This window comes from Pogonomyrmex barbatus, unplaced genomic scaffold (genome assembly GCF_055798465.1).
Source record: "Pogonomyrmex barbatus isolate J1 unplaced genomic scaffold, ASM5579846v1 scaffold2, whole genome shotgun sequence".
NCBI classification, from domain to species: Eukaryota; Metazoa; Arthropoda; class Insecta; order Hymenoptera; family Formicidae; genus Pogonomyrmex; species Pogonomyrmex barbatus.
The window spans coordinates 20,201,763-20,221,907 of NW_028297116.1; the positions used below are offsets into that span (position 1 = coordinate 20,201,763).

A 20,145-nucleotide genomic window follows, 5' to 3' on the forward strand; every position below is an offset into this window, starting at 1 on the left:
GTGCGATGCGTAGGTATACAGGGTGTCTCACAAGCAACCTATTTCTGACATACAATTATACTATAACAATAAGAGCTTGCTTTAGTGGAACTGTAAGGGTATAAAAAACATTCTGGCAGTTTTGAGAAATAAACTTTGGAAATATAGACGCAAAATCTTATTTTGATCAAAAAATATTTAACTATGAATGTTAGAATTCTTTGATCGAATACTTTTTTCTAGAAGAAGGATTCTAAATGTGATCAAATATTTATAATCATATATATCAAATTAGCAATTTTAGAACACCCTGTCTATATGGAACACTGGAGCACCCACGCGAGTGACGGGACGATGAGCGTGAATTTTATGCGTTTTAATCTAACGTCTAGGCTCGTCCGGAGAGCAACGTTCACGTTGGCGTATTTTCCATCGCTTTTACATAATCTGTATATGCCATCTGCTCCGAATTTATGATTATAATTTAATTGCCGATGCGAGATCTCCATTAATCCAAGGATATCTTATCGCAATCCCTAATTTGCATAATCCCAACTTTATGAGCACATAAAATATATCTTTATGAATTTATAATTTAATGAGCGTAATGATGTACCTCGAATATTTTTGAAAGTCATATTGGGAAAATATATTTGTAATCTCATCCAACATAATCTCAAGCATTATTAATTTTTGGTGTATTCTTACGTAGGTGTACACTTATTAAAATATCACGCATTATCATGCATTATATTTCGCTCATTTTCACAATACAACATGTATCACTCATTTTAATTATATTTTATAATATATATCTTTTTTTTGTTTTATGTAATTGGATGAAATGTAAAATTGATCTTTTGTTAGCTATTATAAAATGTTGTACGACTGGATCGTTTGATAAATAAAATATCGATGTCTTCAACGATATATGCATAAATCTCTTTATACATCGAATGCGAAAAATTTGATTGGATTTTATTTCAATTGCAATTTCCCATACACACGTTCTTTTGCTTCATTTTACTGCTTCAGCTTTCGTTTCTCGTTTCTCGTTTTGTAGAATATTGCTCTTTCGTATTTTCAATATTTAGCTACAATCTGACAGTTTTGATAATAATTGTATACCAACACCAGAATTTTTTTATCATTTTTTTGTCACGTTTCATTTTAAAATAGTATGTTTCAGTGACTTTATTTCTCGAATTTATAGAAAATTATATTCTATTTCAGGTAAAATATACGTAAAATATGCGTTATACAGAAAAAAGATAAATAATCTAATATAGATATAATGATCTTTCAAAGTACTATAATGATCTTTTAAGTGTATGATCTTTCAAAGTAATTAGATTATTTAAATAATATTTAATTTATATAAAAAGGAATAAAAATTCTTGATGGAATAATGAAAATAATAATAATAATTTTATTAAATAATTAAAATAGCGCAGGTAGCAAAAGACCAAGTTGTGGCATATTTCCATTGCTCTAAATCGCTACTTTCTTATGTTTTTTCTCTCTTTTTTTCTCTGTCTCTCTCTCTATTTCTTCTTTTTTTCGTCTCTTAGTTTTTCTCTTATTATTTAAGCAATTGAGTCAGCCAGCGTCATTCCATGTACAATTGATTGTGCATGAAAATGTTACCGCCAGACGAGCAGTGTGTTTGGTCTCGACAGTGGTGCAGGTAAACGCATGAGCCGGCGCACGAATTCCAGCGCTCTCGTGTACTGCCGACGCGATTGTCGCTCACGTCCGACGCTGCGACCGTTATCGCCGGAGGTTGGCAAGGGGGACAGAAAGTACGTTGGGGGAGGTTTGTGGAAGAGGTGAGAGAGCGCGTGCGCGAGAGATCAAAACCAACGGGCTCTCTGTCGCCTGGGATGACGGCTCGCGGCCCGTCTATTGATCTTGGCGAACGTTGCGCGCCGGAATGAGCCTCTCTTATACCGGTAGCCTGCAACTACGTTTGCTCCAGAGACCGAGCGACTAACCGACCGACCGATCGACCGATCGACCGACCGACCGACCGCGCTGGCCTGAATGATCCGGCCAAATATGGGAACAAACGCGATATATCGCGGGGGACCGTCAGCCAAACGCCAGAATGCTCTTAATGCCCCTCGGGACTCGTACGGCTCGCATGGCTCGCCATTCCGCTCGCTTTTAATCAAAATGCGACACGGCGTGGGCTGAACAGTCGCTCACGAAGTCATACATTAAGCCAACTAAGCAACTGAGATGCGCGGGAAGAAGATAAATCATTAATTTAGAGCCCGGGGACTTCGCGTTCCATCAAACATTTGAGCAGAAAATACAGACAACTGTATAATTAAGCGACAATGATACTAAGTTTCGGAGAAACGCGGTTGTTACAATATATTGAAATTAAGTAGCTTATGTAGCTAGTTAGCTGATTACCTATATAAGCCGCTTAATAACTACGAGAATAGATTATAAAACATGGGGGATGAGAAAGAAGCGATTAATGCATAATGCATTAAGATACCGCGTAGTTTGATTGCGCAATAGTCGATTAGGAATATATTATTCCTAATTAAAAGCGAAACGTTTACGTATTGCCGTTACTTCATTAATCTCGTCTTGAAGGGAGATAACGCTATTTAGCGGAATATCGAATTCTAGGACACTCATTTCGCCTCTCGCAACATTACGCTATTTAAAACTTTCAACGGGGGTGCATTAGAGCGTCTACGTAACTGCATGCTGTTTTATCTAAGATAAGAACCTTTCTAAATCGCGTGCCCACGACCGCCATAACGGCCTTACGAAGCATTCCTCGTATAAATAAGTAACGCCCGCTCGAATGAAGTCAATTTCAGATCACCTAAGGTCCCAAGGACCTGCTTCCGCGCGTCTCGAAGTTACAACGGGAAAGATATAACATCGTCGCCCGTAATGCTCCTCTTCCGCGAACTTTTTCCAAATACTTTGTCCTCCGCGGATGGGGAGAGGGGAGGATGCGTCGCGCGCGCTTTGTCGTCTTGATGCTAGTATCAGCACCAAAGATGGATGAAGACTTTTGTTTGCTCACGACAGGGATCCTCCAGCTACTCCGCCGTTTCGGGACACTGCAGGCATTGTACCCGCTGACGAGTAGAAAAAATGATACGACGTCGACGGGGAGAACGAAGGGACGCCGGACGGAGTAACAGAGACAGATCACGGAGCGCGCTGACGTCATTACGGTTACATGTAGACCTCGGGAGTGGCTGCAGGCGCATGCGGTCTGTGATTCTTCCGCACGACATTGCGCTCAAAAGCAGTAACTGCGGTAGAATTTCATACGTATTGTCACATACAAAAGCAAGAGTATCAGCCTGCATTTTACACGTTATTTTTGATCAAACGTAAAGCAAGAAATATATCGCGTTGGATTTAAATACACATTCTGAGTTAAATTACCATTTATCGCACATATAAAAAGAAATTGTAACCGTATATTTGATATAGCTCAACTTTTTGTCATACATTAATAGTAATGCTTGTATTTCGTCCTTCAAAATTAACATCAATGAAAATTATAATTATAATTTTTAATCATTCTCCGTCTGTCATATCGCTTCTCGGCACATCGATCGATTAATTTAAAAGAAATAAAGATCATGTTGTCGATAAATAGCTTTTTGGCGGGCGATTGAGTTTTCTATTTTAAGCGGAGCGAATTGATCTGTGACAGAGCACGTGTTCGTATCGATCTCTTTTCACGTCGCGACCGAATTTCTGCCGCCTCTGTAACAAACTTTTAGCCACGTCTATCGTCATTTCTTGATCGGAAGTCGGGCCGTCGTGTCTCGCTATGTACGCGACGTGGTTCGCTCGTACTCTATCTCTTCCTTCACAGCTTCTACGTGCGTGTGCATTATAGATTGACAGCGAATCCGGCGATCTCGAGCACGCCTCGAGCGCGAACGCCGCGGCCGCGATAAAACTCACCCCGAGCCGGCGTATCTACATCGGCCTGTTCTAACTTTGATGGGATGACTTGCATTATAGCTTCGAGAATGTCCCACGCGAATACGACGTGCACTTCATTGATATTTCGCATTTCGGATATCAGAAGGATACCTGCGAGCCGACGGACAACCGACTTTGAACACGGGCGTCTCGACGTAAAAGCGCGATCATTGTTCGCTCTCGTGGTTCTTTAAAATCTCATTTTCACCGAAAGTGGTAGTCACGACCGGTTTAACGGTCTCCGCGAGGTGTGAGTCGAGGTGTATCGCGCGGACGAATCGTGCTCGGCGACGTGTTATCGCGGAGGTAAGCACTTTGACCGAGGGGCAGTAAAAACCGGATAATAGGCGGAAAACTTCCTGTCGGAAGACACGCGGCCGGATAAAATCGTGCGGTCGAGCAGATATATAAGTCCGATGCTATCTAGACGACCATATATAGACGCGTAACAACCTTGTAGCTGCTTATGCGGATAACTGAATAGGGCCTGATAAATGAGTAGATAAGCTATTGGATTGGAGATGTGCCTGGTACGCCTACGTAGACACATGTGCCTTAATTATTGATGGTAGTATCATTGCCTACCATCGTCGCTTGCTTGAAAGATGAGGGTGTATCACGAGAGACGTTTTGTACGTCACCGTAACCGCGTGTAAAGAGCCACAATTTATGACAATGTAATCTGGGAGTGTCCGGAGAGGATTACAGAAGCGCGGTCGCGAGTAGACGACGTGCAGAATTCCTAAATACTCTCGCACTGGGGAATAAATTGTGAACGGCGAATACAAACGCCAGCACGTAGGCACTGGATCAACGTTCCGTGAGGTTGACAAAAACACTTAACATACACGAAGGAATGAATATAAACGGGGATTGAAATTGGTATAATTGGTATAATTTTGATGATGACTAAAGTACAGACCTCGCTATCGTAGATTCGTGTTTCAATTTATCATTTTTCGAGGATATTATTGAGAATATGTACATTATAACATGAATAATCTCTAAATAATCTTCTTTTGCCTTTAGTAATCAGTAATTAACTGTTTGTTTTGACAAATAATAATCTTGATTTATGATGGTAAATAGATAATTTTAATTTATGATTAATTATTCTCTCGAGATTTAGCAGATTATGTCCAAAATTCGATTTAATTAATTATAATAATTGATAATAAAATTTTCAAATATCATCGCGTTACGTTGCGTATATTCGCATATAAAATTATGCGGGTATATTATTTTATATTACAATTATATTGTTTTTTGTATTAAAAATTACGATATGTAATTATTCTGTATATCGTGGAACAACGATTGTTTATCGAATCTATTTATCGAGACACATCTGTTACATGCTAAAGAAGACTTTCGTAGTCGAAGGGAAGGTGTCGAGATAGGGGATGTGCAACAGGCAGGCAAAGCAAGAGCTATAAAATCGAGCTGTTATATCCACGTCGATCGGTTGGTTGATCGGTCGGGCGATCGGCACCTGGCCCGAATTGTAGCCGATGGGTTCCTAGCCTACCCTAGCCTGCCTACCACAATTTCCCTCCTTTCGTTCGCTTTTCTTTCCCCAGGGCGTGGCGTTCAACAGGCCTGGCTACTCGCCAACCTTTTCCTCCCTTGCCTCTCGTTAGCTCTCTCGCGTTCACCTCCCTCGCCTGTCTTTCGCGGTTCTTCTTTCGCCGCCGGTCGCTGTGGACGTGCGACCGACGGCGAGCGAGCTAGAAAAGAATTAAGGCTGCGCTAACACAATCGATGTTCCTCTTCTTTAGCACAGCGGTGGTGCCGCGGTACTCTATTGTGCCGTGTGATATATATACGTACGGCGGCCGTATTGTGCGCGGAGCTGATGTGCGGCCGAGTAAGAAATGGAAGAAAATAAGATTACACGAGTGAGCGAGATTTCTCGGAAAGAACGTTGCGGAAGCCAAATTTCAGATTTGATGTTTCGCCGAGAGGAACTTTGCCGAGTTTAGTTTCAGAATGGTCATGTAATAAGGAAAGTTTTGTAAGATTGCGTATTGGATAAAATTATCAACTCTCAAATACAGGTTGAAACGTTTCTCCATTCGTCGAATTGTACGTGTGTTTAAAGAAAAATTGGCAATAGTTATTTGCTTACATATAACAAATTATTGCTACTTTTTTTTTTTCATAATAATATAATGAATTTAGAAAGTCGATATCATAAAAGGCCTAAAAGTAAGCAGACGGAGAAAAGTGTTTGAAAATTTATTTAATGTGCAAGTAATATCTTTTTATTGCTATTGAAAGCTTTTGTTTCAGTAAAACATTATATATGCGATCGTTTACGATTCCCGATGCGCTTACGATTCTTTGACGTTTGATTCGTATTCGCTGTCGTCATTCTTTATATGCTAATTTCGGGTCACCCTATACGTGCCTTTCCGGAGTATATATGGTCATATATGTATAATATACTGGCGCACATGCGCTAGATATGTGTAACTCGCGACGGATATTCGCGATTAGGATTCATTCGTGTATGTGCCTGCGGAGGCTTAAGCGCGTATGCGCAGACGAACAAAAGCCAGCTGCAACCCCAGCCCGATACTTATCCCAAATCTCTCCCTTTTGCCTCTGGCTGCCAGCAAAATGTTGCTGAACGCGATTAACGATGCACCGCCGAAAGGCAGGAGTTACGTGCCGTTGACGAAAAAAGGACGAGAGCTTTCAAAGAAGATTTATGCCGACAAAGCACGCAGATGGTGTGGGCAGAAGGAAAATTATTAATCAGCCTTGCCGATTATTTAACGAAATCGCAACTTCACGTGTACCCGATAATCTAAGCTTGTCAACGATTTTACCTTACAACACGTGCCTGTCCTCTTTATGTTATTTTATGATGTATCGACTAACGAGTACAGGTCAGAATTTTGCGAAAATCAATCATTTCTAAAAAAAAAATTTTAATTGACAATTTTCCTCTAATATTTATAAACGTTATTAAGAAAATATCTCTGTTAATTTTACATTCGATATTGTTAGAGTAAAATGAAAAAGTGTCGATTCTAAAACGTATGATTTTCTGGAATTACTGAATTTTGTTTTGCCTACATCTTATAAATTTACATGCTCATCTTCATCGTTAGTCGTGTTTACGTAATTTATAAGTTTCTCGTAGATTTAATGACGTCGATTCGGGCGATTGCGACGCTATGATGGAACGTAGGTTCGTCTCGAGCGTCTCACTCGAGGGTATCGATATCTAGCGAAGCTCAAGACGTCGTGAAACATCTGATTGCAAGCGGCGCCGTGCTATCGCGCCAGCCTATCGAGATGTCTTATCGATGAAAGCTCGCTCGACAGGTAACGTGCTTCTTACGGTATTATTGAAGTCGCCGCGGTATTATCACCGGAAGTAGGTAGTCGCAATTTTCTAGACAATCAAGATTTCAAAGAGGAATTATCAAGCCCGATAATTCCTCTCCTTCTTCTATCACCTCTTTCCCTTTTCTTTCCTCCCGCTCCTTCCCTCCGGAATTTGTACTTTCGTAACAGGAAATTGAAAGCGCGGCGAACAAATTCCGTACCATTCCGCGGAACCAATCGAGGTTTCATATATACGCTTGCTTTCATGGAAGTCAAAATATGACGAGGCTCAAGGTTGGGCGATGCTAAAGAAAACGGATTCCGAGTCTTTTATTCAAGACGAATAAAATATTAAGAAATTATCAAACGTAAACTTTCATTCGTCGCTGAGTTAAAATTCCTCTGGGTTTGTGAAAGAGAGTGAGCGATAAGTTCTTATGAAAATACTGTTGCCCTCGTGAGAAGCTCTCGCGTGGTAAGCTCGAATTTTTTTAAATTTTCCAGACGTTATCGATGAAGTTTGGTTTTTATAATTAACTTTTATAACAAATTAACTTTTGCTGGAAAGTAGTAATTACGATGGTTTTATCATTGTTTTATTACATATTCGTGATGATCATATTTACAGAAGAATCTGATATCTGTAAAAACATTGAACTAAAATTTTCAGGCTCTAAGAATTACATCATAGTATACTTTACGTAGCGTAAATATTGATGCAGCCAGCTCTTAAAGCCCACGATTCGATTTCAAGTTGCTTTTTCCTCGACGTTAATTTCATTACGCGTTACATATTTTTACAAGCTTTTAATTTTCATCAAATATCTGAGAGAGAGAGAGAGAGAGAGAGAGAGAGAGAGAGAGAGAGAGAGAGAGAGAGAGAGAGAGAGAGAGAGAGAGAGAGAATTCCTTCCATTTGAATACAATTCGTTTGAAATGATCTGAGACCCTCGTTATTTATTTGCATTCGCAGCATTACAGCTTGATTCAACAAAGCCCTTTAATTTTCAATTTGCTTTCACCTCAAAGACTACGAATCCCAGGACATTGAAACAACCAACTTTCTTTTTTAAGAGTGCTGGCGGCTCTGTAACCGGGAGCCGTTGTATTTCCTTTGCTCGCTTCTGTTTCGTAATATCGGCGTCAAAGCATTCGCGAGGGCCGCGATGGATCGCGGGCTGACTTCAGAAAACGCAGAAACTCGTTAGGAGGATTTTACGTTAGAACGAGGCCGCGCGCGACGGCGCAAAGTATCGAGCTATCGATTTCACGGCTCGTCGGTTCGCCCGATAAGGCAAATCAACCCTCCGCACGTCCCATCGCTTTGCACTCCGCGTCGCAACCTCGTCTTCGACGACTCGACCTTCGTCTGCTCGAACGATCTTAACTGTTCCAGTCATCAGTGGCGAGGAAGTCAAGCAACGGTACTCGAGTGACTAGATGATCGAAAAGAAAGGCGATTTATTGTTAGTGGTTAAAAATATTGAGACTGAATGTAATTATGAGTAATGCATGTATATTTGTTAACAGCAAATGAATAACTTGTAAAATTTTATTTAAAATTTTCTATTTCGTTAATTTAGAATTGTGCATAAATGTTTTTAATAAAATAATAATTTTTTATTATAAATAATTAAATTAATGTTATATAATATTTATGAATAATAATTTCTTATTTAATCTTATTTAATTTTAAGTGATGTAAGTGAGTAATTAAGTTTTAAAGTAAAACTTTGAGTAATTAAGTTTTAAAGTAAAATTTTGAGTAATTAAGTTTTAAAGTAACATTTAAAACAGAGAAATACGAAGTTAAGAAATGAAGTTTTCAAATTGAAATTAAGAAGAAAATATGAAAAGATCCTTAAAAGATTGATTTAAAAATTTTAAGTTGTGTGTAATATAATATTTAAAGATTTTTAGAAAAAAATAGGTCATATCAAATATGAAAATCAATGTTTACATATTGGAATAAATCTTTAAGTTAAAGGCTTATCTTTTTGTAATTATATTTAATTAATTCTTTAATAATTACATATTTCATTGATTTAATTTAATAATTTAGTAGATTTAAAAGAGAAAAGTAAGTTTTTAATTTAAAAATTACAGATTTCTCGAAAGATTGTATTATGCTTTTAGAGAAATAAATTTTTTAAGATTTTTTGGAAGAAAGTAACAGAAATGCGACCAATTTGATAAACTCACAGGTAATTTGTTACGAAATTGTTTTCTGTGAGAATGCCTGCGGATTATTATACTTACGCGTTCGTATACTTACGCGTACAACCTTGTTGCGTGCTGCACTGCGACGTACTTATCCTTGCGTGACTCTCATTTGCCAGATGACTTTTACTCTTTGCACATCTACGTTACTTATGTATGCGATTATATTATTTTACATCTCTCTACGTTGCCTTCGGGCACTTTCGAACTCTTTTCTTCCGTCGATCATCCTAATATTTCATGGTTATTTCCTGTCCTTTCGTGCGGCTATTAATCGTTTACTACTTTTATTCTATACTGAGAGAAATTTCATGTTTTAATAGTTATCGAGTTGCTCGTTACATTCTATTCAATATTGTATAAAAGTGGAACTCTTTACAATATTTTCAAGATATAAATTTTTATAATATATATCTGTATGTACTATATTGATTTTTCTCACAATTCGACAAGTACCTTTTCCATTTGCAGATTTTTCACTTAAAGATTCTTTTTATTATACATTCCCTGATAATAGTAAATTGATTATGATATATGTTATTTTCTGTTACAGAATATTTTTATTTATTTAATTATTTTGTATACATAATTGGATGTGTGTTATTTTATATTTGTATTACTTTTTTGGCTTTGAATAGGATTTACGTAATGGTTATGGAATAATTGTTATAAATGTAATATATGTTGTTATAACTGTATACATGTACATACGGTACATACAATACTGTTAGCGAATAGGAATGTTTGATGTAACCATACAGTAAGCTATGCAAATCCAAACGTATGCGCACAACCGAATGGAAAATGATCGCTTCGATGCATTTTAAGGGCAAGTTGGAAAGCTTGGCCATTCTTAGGATACGATACGGTCTGAGAACGCGGATTTCTTGACAATTTAAATGTTGTTCGATTTTTATTCCATATTTTACGATGATTACATTCAAAACGTAAATAAATTCTCTCTCTTTATGTCGTTTTAATTTTTTATATCATATTACCTTATTTCCTTGTATTACATTAATTTTTTAATGTGATTAGCATCTTTAATTGAAATGCAATTTGATAAAAAAGAAAGTAGAAATGAAAAATTACAATGTAAAAAAAATCATTAGTTATCTTCAGTTTGACTTTTTATCACAAATCAGCTATAATTCTTGCGTTAATGCAATCACAGAAATATATAATAAAAAAAAAAATCTCTAAATAAGAAGTCTGTAAGTAAAAAAGATATTTGATTTCGTGGGAAAAATCAGTATAATACATATATATTGTAAACATCTATATCTTAAAATTATTGCAAAGAGTGCCACTTTATACAATAACCACTGTTGCACTGCCACATTTGTTAATGAATCATGTTCTTTATTAAATCTAGGATGATCAATGTCGACTGCCCGAGTCGTACCGCGTCAAAATGCGCGTGCTTCTTCCGCGCAAATCACGGGATGCGAAATTGGTGCTTCAGCATGGCGTGCACGCATTCGTATGAGAAAACGATCGAGAGCTCGACGTCGATGGAGCTGCATCACCGCCGAGGTGATCCGAGACGTCTCGTTTCAACGCCGACGCTATATGCGAATATTGCGACGACGTCGTCACGTCGGAGACGAAATGCCACAAGTGATACTCGGAGTAAACATTTTGTAGCACGTTGTACGCAACATTATGCGCAACACAAACGCGTATGCATCCACGACGGCGGGCCCGCAGGACCGCAGTGCAGTAAAATGCATCACGATGCTTAGCGCATCTGCAACCACTTGCCGGGCTCTCGGTGCTCACTCTCGGCATTTATTATTCAATCATTGCGATGCTACAACGGCGCGGCGCGATGTCTTTTTGATATTCGCATATGCTTCCCACATCGCCGCAACGAGAACGCTATAATGGTGCGATCAGCAAGATTTTAGGAGAAAACAATTTTCCTCTCCACGACGTAAAACATTTCATGATTCTGCGCCGTTTGCTAACGCGCGGCTTTGCATTTATCGCTAATTATACGAATAAATACCATAATAACCGAATCAGCATTTGTATGAAAATGATTTGAATATAATTCCGATGAAATATAAAATGTACCGAATATCTCTTTCTCTGTGAATTTAATATGTTCATGTGAAAGTAAACTGTCAATAAAAAGCGCGGACATTGGAGTGTATGGAATGCAAATGAGGATTATGTGTTTATAAAATTTAATTAAATCTGGTTTTATATGTAATAAAGTTTCATTACGTTTCAATAAGATGTAATTCAAATTTCCAACTGGATTATTCAACTCGTTTCATACATAGTTTTCGCGTATCCCTTTCTATCGCATGTGTGTCGGTAACGTGAGCATAATACTAATGATATGACTTCGTGGTCACGTTGTATCACCATTTTTCGCCTCTGCATCATCGTATAACTAGACGCACGTTATAATTTAACGTTAGCAAATTCTGTTCAGATTACACAGAGCCCGTTGCGCTTTTTGATGTATGTCACTAATATCCTCACGAGGATTCTGATTTACGCGCGGAAATCTGATTTACGACTAGCATTTAAGCTCGTCTGCGATAGCTCGATGCTATCCTTCTTTTCACACCTCGCAAACGACATTCCAGAATTGTTAAACTTTTAAATTATCCAATCTTGTATACGTCCAATCTTAAATATCTAATCTTATTTAAAAATAAAAGATAAGTTTGAAGAGAAGAGATACAAATACACACAATTTTCGATGTTATTAATCTTTTTGATACTGGCAGGAATGTTAAACAATTCACACAGATGAATTTTTATGGATAAATCTTTTTTTATGGATAAATACAATCAATCAAAGATCTTCTTTCAGATATAATACTTTCAGATATATTACTTTTTAACTTGTAGTTGAATTTACCTTAAGTAGAGATCTGCATGTGATATATGAGTCTTCTTTATTGTAATTTTACGAAAGTTCTTCAGCTTTTTAAAATCTCCATAGACTTTTCTTGATTTGGGTCACGTGAATATGTAGATATTTAAATCAGTATTAAATATATTATTTGATTGTATATTAAATTAGACATTAAATATGTGTGACAAATCTTAGACAAATTTCCTAAGTAAAAACAGTTTTTTTTTTTTTTTTACTTTAATTCACTGAGAAGAAATATGTATTTCATATAGAAAACATCTTTGGCGCGAAACGCTACTGCGTCTCTTGATGGAGTGAACAATTAGGTCAACTCCACTATTGATGCCGTCATTATCAATGATGAATCATAGCGAAATATATTATTTATGATATGTAGAAGCTATTTCTCTTCTGTTGAATATTTCAATAGGTTGGTACATGGGGAGCATTAAGGTTCCTCGATGTTAGGAAATTCGCATCAGCGAGCAGAAACGAGCGGAAGGAAACAGCATCCTAAGCGTGTTGTTGATCATACATCTTGTTATATCTCAGGAAGTGTTTACATTTTCATTTGAACATTCATCCGACTTTGTTTACCGCGCCGTTGCACATTATCGCTATCGTGGATTTCACTTTTGACGAATGGCCCGCCGTCGACATTTCCGGCTTGATATTTATTAACACGCGCCTTCCGACCGTGCCTATAATTTCTGCGCGCATGAATTACGCAATGGCGCATTATTCTCGCCGTACGCAACGGGGGGATTTTCACACTTTTATGCGCCGGTCGTACGAATTAGAGCGACGCGAGCTCGCGCGAGCGATGGCAAACAATGGCGCGTCGGAAAAATTAGCCCCCGAACTAAATTTCCGGATGTGTGCGGGCATGCGAGTCCGCGAAAATTTATGCAACGAAGGTGGGACGTGGGACGTAGTTAACTAACTACTACTCGATTAGGGAAATCGAGCTTCCGCCACCGTTCACGAAGTCGACGATATTCGCGGTGGATTGCCTTTCCCCGATAATAGGTACATAATATACCTACTAGGTATTCTACCGTGAATGCGCCGAATTGATTTAAGCCTCTCTCTTCCCTCTCCCCTGCGGGTTTCTCTCGATCCACCACGTTCATCGGCGAACCCTTGGGGACGTTTTACTTCCGCCCTGTGGCTCCGGGCGACTTCGTAGACTCAATCGAAAGTTTGCGTTTTGTTCGGCGCTCACGCAGATATAGGTATTATTCGATCCCGCAAATTCATGTTTCTTTGGAATATTAGAGTCCCAGTTGGCGTCTAATGCGAGCAATTTTTTTACGAACTTGATTGGTAAGATGCAGAAAGCTCTCGAGATTGTTTTCTAAGTTGTCTTATTGTTCGAAACGTATTTTATTTAAATTAAACTATGATTTTTTATTTCGGTGTTTAAGGATACATTTTAATTAATATTTATTATTTTTTTTACTGAAATATCTATTCAATTGAGAATTATTAATTTTTCCTTTTATGTTGACTATATTTTAATAAATGTTTTATGAAACTTATGAATTCCAAAGTGATTAAAATGTCCTAAATGCAAAGTATCTTTATATATGTGAAATATTATGTTTATGAACATTTACAGCAATTTTAATTCTCTGTGAAAATATTATTGTGAAATATCCGTGGTATTTTTATTCTCGGAAGATGAGAGAAAGAGCATATAAATGCATAAGTTTTCAATGCTCATTACCGAGAAATTGAAATTATCAGAGAAGAGAAATTGAAATTATATTGAAATTATATTGAAATTAGCTACGTGCTTGTAATTTTTGTTGATATAAACTCATTTTGCAAATATAACATAATTTAATAAATATACTTTGACAGTTTGATGTTCGTAATATGGTTACCGCATTTAAAATCGCAATTTAAGTAAAGCTAAATGATCATCTAAAAGTAAAATTTGATTTCTATTTCTTTTATTATTCAATACTTTTGAGAGAAGATTTAATTATTCAGTAATATAAATATATTTTATAACAGAAAATTATTCTCAACTTGTGCATTAATTAAGATGTTTCTAAACATTTTCATATATTGTTAAATATTAATTTAAAAAAAATGTAATGAAACAATTACATCACTGCTTTAATCAATCATGAATCTTGAGTCTATGTTGAAATATGATCTCTTTCTGAATTCTGAATATTTTATATGACAGCTCCTTAAGACGAGATTTATTAAGTAACTATTGTAGATAGAGATCTTAGTCTTCATTTAGCCGTTTCCAAGCTGTGATTCAAATTGAGGAGTATTTTTCACTACATACGTCATTCCTGTAGCGTAGCAATTAAAGTTAATAATGGGCTCTCGTCCTACATAAAAGTGGAATAACGTGACGTCGCCCAACAAAAGGCGTGGACAATCGACGCTGCGAGCGATCCTGCGAAGTGCGGGAAAAAGACGTCTCTCGAGCCTTGACCCGGTGATTCGTGATACGACTTTATTGCCTCGCGTAAAAGGAAAAATCGTGCGACGTCGAGTTAATTAAAACTTAATTAAAAGTTCGCGCACACGGCAGCGCGCACTTATATCCACGCGCGTGTTGCACGCGCGGAATAGTCCCGCATTCTCGCCGTTTTACACGCGACTTGTCACGAATACTGGACAAAGCAGGTACTCGCTAACACATTCGAGTATATATGTCGCTTCGTGTCCGCAAGTCATTCGCATCAGCGTTTCACCGCAAATACGAATCTCTCTCTCTCTTTCCCTTTCTTTCTCGAGAAAGAAGCAGAATTGTGTAACGATCGCGTAAAGTCCGCTTTCCGCATTCGCGGACGTAGCTCGGATTTTTGCGTCGATTGCCTGGCGATTCTCTCATCCTTAACGAGCAAACACACACTTGGATTATACTCAGCACGCTGGGGGTTTGGCTCAAAGAAAAGGTTAAGAGGACACGCGCGAATGAGAGGAAATCTCGATTGAAACTAAGCTCTCGTCGAAATCCTGGAGACAATCGTAAACCGCCAATGGGGGCTCGTAAAGTTTTCACCGAGCCGAGAATATCCGCGATATCTACGATCCGGTTACTCGTCATTTAAAACCGTAATCTCACTCGCTACGAAAAATCAGATGAAGGACGCGGATGAACGGCATGTGCGCAATGCGCTTAATTAATGTCCGTGGTCGCGCGAGTGATCTTAATCGTTTTTTTTCATTGCGGCACGCCAAGTTGCATTTTTGAGGTTCTCAGGCAATCAAGATGGAAACGCGCCGCAATGGTAACGTGTTTCTTGCATTTATTACTTTCGCGTAGTTATCGCGGCGTTAGCGCGTTTATATATCAGACGTTTTGTTAATTTGCGTACATTACGAAACTCGCTCACGTATCACGATCTTCATGCATCGCAAGATAGGTTATTTATGTGCATACACCAATTAAAACGTGCATATAAGTGTAACGTTTCCGCACGTATTATACATCTAGAGATGTTTTCAATGGCAGGCAAACGAATACGCTCTAGCGTCAAAAGCGTAAAGAATTCGCAAAAAAGAGTCGCAAAAAAGTTATCAGAATGGTGCTGTCCGGCGTGGAGGTCGATTAATTGGAATTTAATCTGGCTTCCGGCGTAGCGTGAAATTGTCAAATCGATCGAGATGAGCTTTGTGCGATCCAGTCGGGAATAGCGTGCAAGTGCATCATACACGTATATATGCGCCTTCCCTCGTTCCACGGTGCGACGCGAACGACAGGAACGCACGTAATTAATTAACGGGTCAATTGGTTCTTGAAAAGGCTAATTCAAATATTTAGACTGTCAGCCGTGCGTTCTCATGCGACCATCCAGTTAAATTTTTCCGTGATCCACAAATACGCCGAGCGGGAGTATTTCAGCTCCGTAATTAATTAATATTTGCGCGACGAGAGATCTTGAGATAATCTGTTTAATTGATAACATTGTTTATTGTGCGCGCACGTTCGCCAACCGTGAATTTGATCGCGTTTACCTACAATTATCTGACAGCATAAATCGGAAGTCATTAGATGTTATCAATTGAATCGGACTGATTATGATACAAATGCTTATACATAACACCTTCGTTATTCCCTATTAATTTATACGAATTTGATTGCGTTACGTTATCTTCTCTAACTAGTGCATTAAAGAAGGAAAGAGAGATTTTTTTTATGTGATTATATAAACTGAAAGCGCGGAATACTGCAAAAGACTTATATGGAGAAAAAATATGTTACAAATAGAAAAGTGAAAAATATATTTGCATTTATGTTGGGAAAGTAAAATTTACTTGTATACTACAAAGAGGACGTAAAGAACATTGAATACCATAGTGGCGTATATTTCTTTTTCAATTCGTGATAAAAATTTTGTTTCAGTAGAAATTGCGTTACCTTATATTACTCTGTATTTATGAGATTTTTTTTTATATAATACACGTTTTCATATTTATTTATATCTTATTTTTATCAAATTTGACGTAATGTTATTTTTATTTATTATTTTGACATAATTATATGTATATCCGCATGAAACATTCATGCGTGAATAGACATATCAGCTCTGTTGTAAAACATGTTAATTATTTTCTTCACTTTCTCGAATGCTGCGAATCTTTACGTATACAATCTGTTAAACGACGAGAGTTTAGCTCGAAACTCATTTTAAAATACAAAACTCAAAGGAATGTAGCGAGTACCGATGGAAATTCTTACGACGTTGACAACCGCTTTGTTGCCATCGTTTTTGAGTCCTCTTTGGTTCTACCAAGGTTCTACTGTGTTTCAGGCGTTTTCCGGTTTCATTAACGCGGAAATTTCTGCTTTTGCTTAATGTAATTAAACATTCGACGGATTTCGTAGAAATTTCTGTACAAAATTTACATTCAGTATTTCATTGAAAACGAATATTTTGCGTTTAGTCACAATTAGTTGTTATATTTATTAAAATTGACAACACGGCGAGGTAAGAATTATAATTCAAGTTTGTTACCGTTGCACAACAATGCGCAATCTCATACATATAGGATAAATAGAATAAAGGAAGCGATTCAATTCTCGATTGCGCCCCGGCGATGCATTCTTATTCTATCTCTGCCATATGCCGAAGCGACGCTATTGCGCGATATTAAATTATGCCACAAAATATGAGAGACGAGGTGGATCGCGAGTCACGTCAAGTGCACGATCGCGTCCCGCCGAAAATATATTTTTCGCTGCAACGTCACTCCGCCGTACTATGAGAAGGCGCAACGAGGTAATTGCCAATTAACTGTAATTAATTCAATGGGCCAAGCGCCATGATCAAACAGGATGTGTATTCGTCCTTCCCCTCTTTCTCTCTCTCTCTCTCTCTCTCTCTCTCTCTCTCTCTCTCTCTCTCTCTCTCTCTCTTCATCACTTCTAATAAATTTCGGACTAAAGTGTTCAAGTTTTTAAACAATAAATTTATAAATAATCGTTGATACTATCACATTTATGTTATATTAAATTATAATATGATATTCCTGATAAAATAAATACGAAAGAGATGGGTATTTTAAATATTAAATTAAAAAGAAGAGAAATAAAATAGGATAATATAATATAAACGGAATAGAATAGGAATGTAAAAGTAAAATATTTTTAAAAAGAGAACAGATTTTTAATTGATATATAATTATTTTTAAATTGATTCAATTATATAATTTTTAAAATTCATTTAATGCATAAAATTAGCAATCTTTGAACCTAAATTGCGATGACATTAACTTTGAACGTTAACTCGTATCATTTTATAAAGATCAAATTATCGATAATTGACTTGGTGACAAGTTATTATTTTTTGTTTCTATATGCATTCGTATAATATATGCGATATTATATTTTTGACATTTATTATACATCTTCGACATTTCTTTAAAAAAGCTTTCTTTATTAAATAACGACATTACAAGTGTTGCGGCCTTCACTAAATATGTGACTTTCCTGTATTTAAATTGCAAAACGTTTTGCATTTTACGAATTTATACGTATCAATGATAAAATCTTTAATCGATAGCGGACGCTACGGCACCAAAATAACTCGCGTTCATCAAGTGACTGTTGGGCGAGAGACTAAATTTTTTACTCGGTCGGACTTGCGCTTTTTGTTGCGTTTTAATGGAGCATTCATACCGCGCCTGTAATTGCGCGCATACTGTTGCTCTTATTTTCGCCTCACACGGACATTTTATTCAGCCGATAACAAATGATAATTCAATTACGACGTAACTGTTCGTCAAGCCCTAGTTTAGTTTCCTTTCTGTTCGTCATCGCCTTTGTCCGTCATAAATAACTTGCTCCTCAGGCAAGTAGATAGTTGGTCTCTTGAATTTTCCATTTGACATCTTACTCGTAATTGGTCTTGGGAATACCGAGTCCAAGTTCCGTACGTACTTTTGTTCTGGTTGTCGCTACAGCAAGTCGTAAGACGTAAGAAAAGCGTGGAAAGGGAAGAGAATAAAAATTAATCGCGAAAGCGGACTCGCGGTTTAGAAAACTTATCCTTTCCCGCTTTTGTCTCCGCGCCGTCGGACGTGCTCGTCGTTTTTTCTCATTTGTTCCTTGGTTCGTCCTTATTAAAAGCAATAATATGCCCGGCTCACTGCATGCTGCTGGATATTCCGTGCGATCGGATACTTGGCTCGGCACTTTAATTGGTTTCTCGGAACTTTCCGCGAACGCAATACTTTTAATTTAATCCGACAAAGATCGCGCGAGGCAAGTAATGACAGTTTGATGCAAATTGAGACAGGGACCTATTGGAATGCATTATTCTTCCGCTATCTTCTCTCATATAAACCTTCCTCCCGGCCGGCCCTGCGCTCTCTCGGCGTAGACGCGTCGCTCTTCTCTCATCCTATTTTTTTTGCATACTATGCATATTTCTTGTCTCCTTACATTACGTACCGCTCTTCCCATTTTTTCCTCTCCCCTTCATTCTTATTATTTTACGATATAAACTCCCTTCTCGCTTTTCTGTATCTATTTTGTACATCTTTCTTTTTTCTTTTTCTCGTATAAAATGTTTTAGAGGTACATTATTGATTTTAAAGAATTTTTAAATTAATTTTCAGTTAATAAATATGTAATTACAGGACATTTTTAACTTTTTAATCGCTAGTAATTAATCTTTAAACTATGTTGCACTAAAAATAAAATTAATTAAATAATAATGCTTCATCAAATTTTTTATACATCTTTTATACAAAAATCTTGTTGTTTCTGATTTATAATTATCTGTGAAATTATTGATAATACAAAACTGTTGTTAAATTGTTTTCAATAATTGGACATTTCAAATATGGCTGTCGCCTGCTTCATTCTCTTTTTCTCCCCGTTTGATCTTTGTTTGAGAAAGATTCAGCGAAGAAACCCGTCTTTCGTCCGTTTCTTTGCTCTTCGCTATCAAATGTGCTTTGAATGCATGGCTGAACGTATGTGTAAGTACATATCTCTGCCACGAAGAGCAGTCGTGTTGGGTTGGGCACGGTGGCAGCCATGTAAATAGGCCACCGGCATAATTTATACCCGTCACGGAGAGGAACGAGCGAGCCGGCAAGCCTGCCGAGATCCAAAACTATCTGCGGAAAAGCTACGCGTTATACGCGCGCTATGGGAGATCGCAACTCGCACTCGTCGCTCTCATCCCGCTCTCGTTCCGCTTCCACATCCTCCGGCGCGCGTTAACATTTCACCTCTTGAGATTCCATTACTTTATATACATCGCGAC

General features: G+C 37.6%; 2 protein-coding genes across 2 annotated transcripts in view; both read left to right on the forward strand.

The window, feature by feature from the left end:
* Window positions 1-20,145, forward strand: part of LOC105423659 (adenosine receptor A3) — a 409,096-nt gene that overhangs the window by 234,754 nt on the left and 154,197 nt on the right. The gene's annotated exons all lie outside the window — the stretch shown is intronic.
* LOC148936747 (uncharacterized) lies at window positions 1,594-18,389 on the forward strand. Its single transcript, XM_089077436.1, has 2 exons — window positions 1,594-8,762; window positions 10,892-18,389. Exons 1-2 carry the CDS (start codon window positions 8,737-8,739, stop codon window positions 11,259-11,261), a joined length of 396 nt encoding a protein of 131 aa, XP_088933562.1. The 5' UTR covers window positions 1,594-8,736; the 3' UTR covers window positions 11,262-18,389.